At 37.4% G+C, this 9,083-nt stretch overlaps 1 protein-coding gene across 5 annotated transcripts in view; it reads left to right on the top strand.

Annotated features, from left to right (window-relative positions):
* Positions 1-9,083, top strand: part of CSMD2 (CUB and Sushi multiple domains 2) — an 814,611-nt gene that overhangs the window by 437,219 nt on the left and 368,309 nt on the right. For 4 of the 5 annotated variants that reach the window (XM_060205822.1, XM_060205821.1, XM_060205820.1 and 1 more), the window contains exon 10: positions 2,021-2,142. The exons of the other annotated variant lie outside the window; for it this stretch is intronic. In XM_060205822.1, the coding sequence (XP_060061805.1) occupies positions 2,021-2,142 (122 nt within the window). The remainder of the gene's footprint in view (positions 1-2,020; positions 2,143-9,083) is intronic. 5 annotated transcript variants of the gene reach the window in all.

Below are 9,083 nucleotides of genomic sequence, written 5' to 3'. Positions count from 1 at the left end.
AATAGATATATAGGTAGAAAGTTAGATATGTGGTAGGTAGGTAAGTAGGTAGACAGGCAGACAGATGATAGGTAGATAGACTATAGCATGAAACTTCCTCTAGTGCAGTGAGGACCAGAATCAAACCTAGATAAAGCATGACAAAGCAGGTGTGTTATCCAGGTGAGCCATTTCAGCAAATGAATTTAAAACTCAGGAACCTAAGTAGACAAACCCTGTATATTTCTACCATGCTGTGCTGCCTGCCTGGTTATATCAAACAGGGCCTCTGAGTCTGTTTATCAGCACTGAATTATTGCAACAATCAGTCAGATGGCCACTAACAGAATAAAGGAGAAGGTACAGTTTGTTCCATATTGTGACTTTTGAAATCAAAATGGAAGGAGAAGATGCTTCAAGTACAGGACTGGGGCAAGCCACCTAAATGAACTGGGGATGGTGGAAAAGGAGCAATTTGGACCCACTAGCCTCTTAAAATAAGCCTCTGACAAACCTTCTTCTGCTGGACTGTAACTGTTTTCACACCTATTTCCTCTACTTGCCTATGGCCTTCAGAGAGGAGGCATTGTGCCATGGACATTTTTCTCTCCCCACACTCTGCCTGGCCCGTAATAGGCACTCAGTAAATGTTGGAATGAGTGAGTGCAAAAAGGAGCACATGAAATAGGTAAAGATTCATTACGACTGGGAGCTGTGAAACCTACTTCTCAGACCCTTGTAGGAAGGGCTTCTGGGGGAAGGTTTATCATGGCCCTGTCCACACATGGTGAGGAGCTCTAGGATATGTTTGCCCCGTCAGAGAAAAGCAGATTTGACACCGCTTTCATTTTATATACTTAGGCTTGTTGAGTTTGTCACTATTTCTTTACTGTTAGGCACTTTGCCTACAATTAGGATAAACTGCCATGTGGGCAGCAGCAGAACAGACTCATAGAACTCTATTAAAATAGCTGAGCACTAGCATTGAAGAATGAAGCAGCTAGAACTAAGGAACATGTTTTTAAGGGAAGCAAACATCTAGGTACAATGTAGTACCTTAACTGTTATCAATCACTACTTAATCTAATTAGTTTAGAAGCTATTTGAAAGAGCTTAATTAGATTAAGTTGTGATTGATAACACTTTATATCTACTTGAGTAGAGCACTTCTTCTAATTCACCTTGAATCTTTATGCTTCCAGTCAAAAACCTGTTTTAGGCATGTGCCAAGCATAGAGACAGTTTGGGGGATGTACTAGATTGGCACTGAAGTCATTCTGGGTGTCTGGCACACTGAGCTGAGACTGGGGTCTTGGCAGAGTCCTTGAACACAGACTTGAGATCTGATGGGAATGACCTTGACAAGAATATGCTGAGAAGGGAGTCGGGAGGTAGCGCAGAGGGTTAAGCACACATGGTGCAAAGCCCAAGGACTGGCGGAAGGATCCCGGTTCAAGCCCCCAGCTCCCCCAGCTTCACAAGCGGTGATGTGGTTCTTGCAGGTGTTCTTCTCTCCTCTCTGTCTTCCCCTCCTTTCTCCATTTCTCTCTGTCCTATCCAACAACAATGACACCACCAACAACAATAATAACAAGGGCAACAAGAGGGAATAAATAAATACTTTTTATAAAAAGAAGAATATACTGAGATGTTACTTCAGGAGAGTTGAGATCAAATGGGCAAACACAGACAGGTCAGCAGTGCAAGAATGGGCAGCTTAGCAGACCCACAGTGGACCTTGCATTAAACGAGCCTAGGTGGTGCTAGCCTGCACTTTCTTGGTGGAGATGAATTGCTTACCATGTTTGTGAACATGGAAGTTCACCACTGTTTATCATGGTGGTGAGTGAAGGCATAGAGGGCGCCAACTAGAATGACTTCTCTTTGAGCCTGCTGATAACTATGGGGAAAGAAAGCAGGAAGGAGTAGGTTATGTCTGCAGTGGAAGAGTATATACTTCAGTTTCGTGGCTGGAGGTGGGAGATTGGGAAGTAGGGAAGGGACTAAACTAAAAGACATGTCTTTCATCTCCTCCCTGCAGCCCGAATGTGTGATGCCCACCTCCGAGGCCCCGCGGGCATCATCACCTCCCCCAATTTCCCCATTCAGTATGACAACAATGCACACTGTGTGTGGATCATCACAGCACTCAACCCTGCCAAGGTAAGGCTCCTGGGGAGGGGGAGGCAGTGTCCTGTGGGCAAGCTGGTTTGAGGGCAGTTGGTCCCAAAGATATTTCGAACCCAGACTTGGTTTTAACAGGTTGTTTACATGGTATTTTTAAAAGTTATTTTTATTAAATACTGCATAGATGAAAAGCTTATTTGTAAGACAGCAAGAACAATGGAAGCACCTATACAACCATCTCCTGATTTAAAAAAAAAAATCATGAATCACCTTAGTAATACCTTTCTTACCAATCTCATTTCATTCTCTGTCAGGTATCCACAATCTTCATGATGTTCATTATTTTTCAATTCTCCTTTTCCTTATAGTTGATGTGTAGACATGGATTTCTTTCTTTCTTTCTTTCTTTTTTATTGATTTAATAATGATCGACAACACCATAGGATAAGAGGAGTACAAGTCCACACAGTTGCCACCACCAGAGTTCCACGTCCCATCCCCCCACTGGAAGCTTTCCTATACTTTATCCCTCTGGCAGTATGGACGAGGATCATTATGGGGTGCAGAAGGTGGATGGACATGAGTGTTGGCATACTCCATACTCCCAGCATGTTTCCGTCTTTCCCTAGTGGAGCAGTGGTCTGGAGAGGTGGGGTTCCAGGACACATTGGTGAGGTCATCTGTCCAATGAAGTTAGGTTGGTGTCATGGTAGGATCTGCAACTTGGTGGCTTAAAAGCATAAAGATATAAAACAGAACAAATTGTTTAATAATCAGGAAAAAGCTAGGAAGTCTATTTTAGGTATGTTCCATATGGCCCATGACTTTACTGGTTTTTCCCTCAGACCGACGTGCAGGTGGGCTAAAGATATTGGAGAAGAAATGATATCTTTGTAACACTAAGGGTCGATGAGTATATCTCTTAATTTACTTAGGATTTCTTTAATGAGTTAAAAAGTGATGTTTTTTTCCTATGATAGATCTCATCATTTTTAATACACTTACTCCTAGATGTCTAATAATTGCTGCAGCTGTAAATCATACCTTTTAAATTTTAGTTTCTACTTGTTTCTTGCTGTTGTTTATAAATATAAATAATTCTTATACTTATTTTTATGTATATCAACTTTTGTAATATTTTTATGTGAGATTTTTGGGATTTTTCTACATAGAGAAATCATCGCTTACAAAGAATAATGTTTTTTTTATTCCTTTCCAATCTTTACACCCCTTTTCCATTCTTTTTCTTGTCTCCAATATTCTGCCTAAAACTTCCAGTATAATTTTGAATCAGTGTGGTGATGGTGTCCACTCTTGTCATTGAAATTGAATAGAATATTCTGACTTCTTCATCATTAAGCATTATATTAGCTAAAAGTTTCATTTTAAATTGATAGGACCTTTCTAGCCGTCTTTGCTTGGAGCTTTTGCTGTGAATGGATGTTAATTTCTCTGGAGTACTTTTCTCTTTCTCTTTTTATTTCTATCATCATGTTATTTTTTCTCATTTTTCTCTTAGTATTAATTTTTCTAAAAGCTTTATTGAAATATTAATGTCACAGAATTTAACCATTGGAGATATATGATTAAATTTCTCTTCTTTTTCTCCTCCTCCTCTTTTTTTTTTTTTCTCTTACCAGAACACTGTTTACCTCTGACTTATTGTGGTCCTGGGGATTGAACCTGGGACCTCTGATGCCTGAAAGTCTGTTACACTACTACTTATGCTATTCCTTAGACCTTGGCTGGATTTTCTAATGTTAAACTAACCATGATTTCCTGGAATAAACCCAACAGAATCATTTAGTATTATCATCTTAGGCACACTCATATTATTCAATTTGCTACCACTGTTTGCTTCTCTTTTATTAGTACTGAGGTTGGCTTTTTATTATATCACCTTTGTCAGAATTTTTGTATAAAAATTTTGCTACCTTTGTAAATATTTGGAGGACTTTTTTTTTCTGACCTCTGTAGTTACTTACTGTTTTTAATTTGTGTGTGTGTGTGTGTGTGTGTGTGTGTGTGTGTGTGTGTGTGTTGCTTTATTTGGGAAATGCTGATAGGTGTCAGAACACCTCCCTCACCTTTACCAACTTTTTATCTACCTCTACTGGGTGTCCACCCTCCTTTCCAGCCACTTCCTGTCTCCCTCCTTTAAAGTCCTTGGATCTCTTGCAATAGACAATTTCTAATTAAGTTTTAGTCTGTATTTTCCTTTTGTAAGTGTCTTAAGTCCCACCTTTGAGTGATATCATCAGGTATTGATTCATCTCTTTCTTGTTTGTTCCTTTAAAATTACTGATAAATGTTTAGAATCACTTTTGCCCTGAAACTTTAGTGGAACATTTCAACAAAGTTTCTCTTGATTTTCCTCTGTCAGAAGAATTTGTATTTAACATGCTTAAAGACTAAAGGGATTATTTAGATTGTATTTTTCTTGAGCTCATTTTCTTAATTTTTTGAATTAGTTATATAGTTGTACATATTTTTAGTATGTATATTTTTTCTACTATATATTTTATTTCCTTTTTTGTTCTAATTCTGTATCTCTCTCCATTGATATTGACAAAGATTTCACATTTTTTTTTATTCCTTACAAAAATGAATTTTGGTTTTATTAGTGCTTCAGTCAATATATTTTCTATTTTATCAGTTTCTATTCTCATATTTATTATTTCTGTTACCTTGTGTTTATTATGTTCTTTTTCTAGCATCGTAATTTTGATGCCTAGTTAATTACTTTTAATTGCATTTAAACAGTATTAAGCTATTGTTCTCCAATAACTATATTCCTCACCCCGGTCCTTGCGCTTGGCGCCACCTAATAACTATATTCCTACAGGCTTTTATATGTTGTTGTTTCAGTTAGTTTAGTTTTGAATATTCTCTCATTTCCATTATCTTTCAGCCATAAGTTATTTAGAAATATTTCTTTTTTTTTTTATTTTGGCTCCAGGGTTATTGCTGGGGCTTAGTGCCTGTACTACTACACTACGAACCACTGCTCCTGGAGGCCATTTTCTCCTTTTTGTTGCTCTTGTTGTTACCCTTATAGTTGTCATTATTATTTTTGTCATTGCTGTTTTTGTTAGGACAGAGAGAAATGGAGAGAGGAGGGGAAGACAGACGGGGAAGAGAAACATAGACACCTGCAGATCTGCTTCACCACCTGTGAAATGACCCCGCTGCAAGTGGGGAGCTGGGGGCTTGAACTGGGATCCTTATTCTGGTCCTTGTACTTCTCGCTATGTGTGCTTAACCCGCTGCACTACCTCTCAACCCCCAGAAATATTTCTTAATTTCCAAACAAAAGACTTCTCTGGCTGTATGTTATTGCCAGTTCTAAAGCATATTAAAATCCCCCACTGTGGTAGTGGGTTTTCCTAGATATTCCTTGAAGTTCTGCCAATTTCTGCTTTATTTTGATATTGTACTATTAGAGCTTGCTAGATGAGAATTCTATATCTTACTAGTAAATTGATCTTTTCCAAAAACAATTTACCTATAACAGTTTTTTATATCAGAGCTTTCCTCTATTAAATTTGCTTTCTTTTAATCTTTGTTTAATAAATCTTTTCTATTCTCTTGCTTTCAACCTTTCTACCTCTTGATGCATTATATGTTGTAAATACATATATATATTTATGAATTTGTAAAATTAACCTTGAAATAGTTTTTTAGCTAGAAACTCTAGACTATGTAAATTACATAATTATTTCTATTACTTTAGGGTTACAATATTAACTATAAGAAATATTACTATGCATACTTAATAAAGTCTAATAGTAGACAGTGATGTTATACTCCTCTGGAAAAATCAGTGGTCTTATAACACTGTATTACTATTTTCCAAATTTATTCTCTACGGTGTATATATATATTTTTTTCTTTTATTTTTTCCCCATTAGGCTTATCTCTAGGGCTTTGTGCCTACACGATGACTTCACTGCTTACATGACCATTTTTTTTCTTTCTTGATCTTATAAAGATAGAGAAGAGAGAGAAAGAGAAATACCTACAGCTTTGCTCCACTGCTCATAAGCTTCCCCTCTGCAAGTGGGGACCAGGGGCTTGAACCTGGGTACTTGTGCATTGTAATGTGTGCACTTAACTGGATGCACCACCACCTGACCCCTATTCCTTTTTTCATACCAGTCCATCTCTTAGGGATTATTTTGTTTCTACCTAAAATGTATACTTTATAATTTACTTTTTTTGTATTGTTGATAAACTTTCTTAGTTCCTGTCTTATGTTCAAAAGAACACAGGTATTCACTAAATGTTTGATTCTGAGTTGATAGTTATATTCTCTTTGCACATGGAAATACCTTGCAAGGTCTTCTAGTTTCTGTTCTTGATGTCAGTCCTTTGTATTACACCATTCTGACTTCGTTTTACTGTTGGTTTGTACCAGAGCCCTAGTACACAAGCTCTGGCTTATGGTGGTGCCAGGGACTGAACCTGGGACCTCAGAGCCGCAGGCCTGAAAGTCTGCATAACCCTCATCCTATCTTCCCAATCCTTTGTGGTCCTTTTCTTATCTTCAGTGTTCTTTGCTTTTACCACCACATTTCTACTTGTGGTTAATTTGGTATATGTTCAGCTTGTATTTGTTAAACTTCAATAATGTATGGTGTCTTTTATCAGTTTGGGAAAATATTCAGCCATTGTCTTTTCAATTTATTGTATCTCCTTTCTTTTCTCTCTTTTCTTTATCTGGACACCTGAAAAGACATGATAAACTTTTTCATTCTTCTTTTTGTGTTTCGTAACTTTTGTCAGATTTTCCTCTTTCATTCTGCTTGGCTATGTCTAAACTCTATTAAATAATTTATAGAAGATATATAATTTTCAGATGTTCTTGATCTTTTGGTTCCTTTCCACTCTTTTTAAATTACGTTTTTGTAGTTATTTGCTCCTTACTCATATGTCTAGATCCTCATCTAATTCTTTAACTGTTTAAAAATAATTTATATTCTGTACTTGTCAACCCCAAAATCTGAGGTCTGTAAGCTTGACTCTGCTGTCTATTGTTTGTCACATGTTGCTCCAGAACCATATTTGCTTCGTAGTTTTATGATTTTGAATAGTTTGTAGACTTTGTAAGAATCCGTTGAAGCCTTAACAGAAGATGGTTTCTTCCAGAGAGAGTTTGCATTTACCTTTGCCTAGTTACTGGGAAAATTACCAGACATAAACTTTATCAGACTCATTCTCAATGTGAAAGTTTCAATCCAACCAAGTATATGAAGGCTAAAAACTCATGTGAAGGTCAATTTATGGCTATACATTCTCAGGGAATTTTTTTCTATTTCCTATTCACACAGTACCAAGGTCTGAGACAGAATCCAGCTTCATGCGGAAGATTGTAGTGGCAGGAAAATAGGCTCATTTCTAATCCATCCATACACAGGGTGCAGCTTTACTTAAAGGTGTCATAGAGTTTCCCCCATATCTTAAAGATACTAACATTTTGGTGTATTGCACCAAAATAAAAGACTCTGGGGTCGGTGGGGGGAAGAGTACAGGTCCAAAAAGGATGACAGAGGACCCAGAGGGGGTTGTGTTGTTATGTGGAAAACTGAGACATGTTATGCATGTACAAATTATTGTATTCACTGTTGAATGTAAAACATTAATTCTCCATCAAAGAAATTTAAAAAAGATACTAACATTTGCCTCTGTTATCTATTTCCCATCATACCCTGAAAACTAAAGCTCTACTTCTCTAGTTTTAAAAATTTTACTCAAGACTGAAGCCAGCTTTGTACTATCAGCCACATTTTTGATTTCCACATTCACTGTATTTTGGACTCAAGTTTCATCTGTTCAAGCTGCTATAATTTAATACAACAGACTGGGTCACTTAAATAACAGATATTTATTTTCCTATAGTTTTATAGGCTAAAAGTCCACATTTAACATGCCAGGAAATTCAGTTGCTGGTGAGGACTCTTCCTAACTTGAAGATAGCCTCCTTTGCACTGTGTCCTTACATGGCCTTTCCTCTGAGCTTCTGCAGAAAGAAAGTTCTCTGCTATCTCCTCCTTCTACTATTAGGACAACTGTTTGGCATTATATTCCATGCTTATGACACCCTTGAGCCTTAACTTACCTCCCTATAGGACCTATAGCCAAATAAACTAACATTGGTTATCATCATAGGTATTTCAGGGGAAATAATGCAGTCCATGACACTAAATTGTGAAAAAAAAAAACTTTATTTTTTTCTTTTAAAATTGCTTGGCCTAAGTGCTTAGGACCACAGTGTAGGGAGCCATAGAAATAGATATTCTCTACAAAGCATTTTACAAAGAAAGAATATTTTATTAATCCATAAGATGATGAACCTGCTCAGTGAGAAATATTGTTTTAGCCTCATGCAGGTGAGAATGGGAGCTAGATTTACTGCCACAGAATTATGAAGTTGTGGACACAAGAGTTTTTTCATTGTTAAAGATGCTAAACTCTGTTTTCCTTTGAACTTGTAGGCAGGGGTAAATGTAATAAGACCTCAGATTTTTATGACAAATAGTTTGATTCACTTTTATGGCCCCATACCATAGCCTGTTGGAAGTCTTACCAACCTGAGCTCCTAAAGCCAGCCTCCTTGATGAGCCAACCCCCAGTGCCCAGCTTCACAAAGGGGATTCCCAGCATCTCCATGAGTTTTGAGTGGGGTTCAGGAGGCACAGAGGGAGCCCAGAAAGGTTGAAAGAGATCCTATCTGAAACCTTATGGAAGGAGAGCCAACAGAAAGAAGAAGAAAAATCTCTAAGGATTAAAAACTCTGGATTCTACGAGCTGTTTTCCTGCAAAGAGCAGGGGAAGTTCATCCTATATTCTTAACCCTATTCATGGAATTCATCCACAGGTGCAAAGCTAGTGTGGCTAAGTACTGCTTGTCCAGTCACTAGTGAGATATCTCCTTCAGAAAAAAAAACACCTATGTTTTATGAGATGAACATTTATCT

The sequence above is a fragment of the Erinaceus europaeus genome, chromosome 13 (genome assembly GCF_950295315.1).
Source record: "Erinaceus europaeus chromosome 13, mEriEur2.1, whole genome shotgun sequence".
Taxonomy (NCBI): domain Eukaryota; kingdom Metazoa; phylum Chordata; class Mammalia; order Eulipotyphla; family Erinaceidae; genus Erinaceus; species Erinaceus europaeus.
The sequence above is the reverse complement of the archived record's forward strand: the minus strand, read 5'-3'. Positions and strand labels throughout refer to the sequence as shown.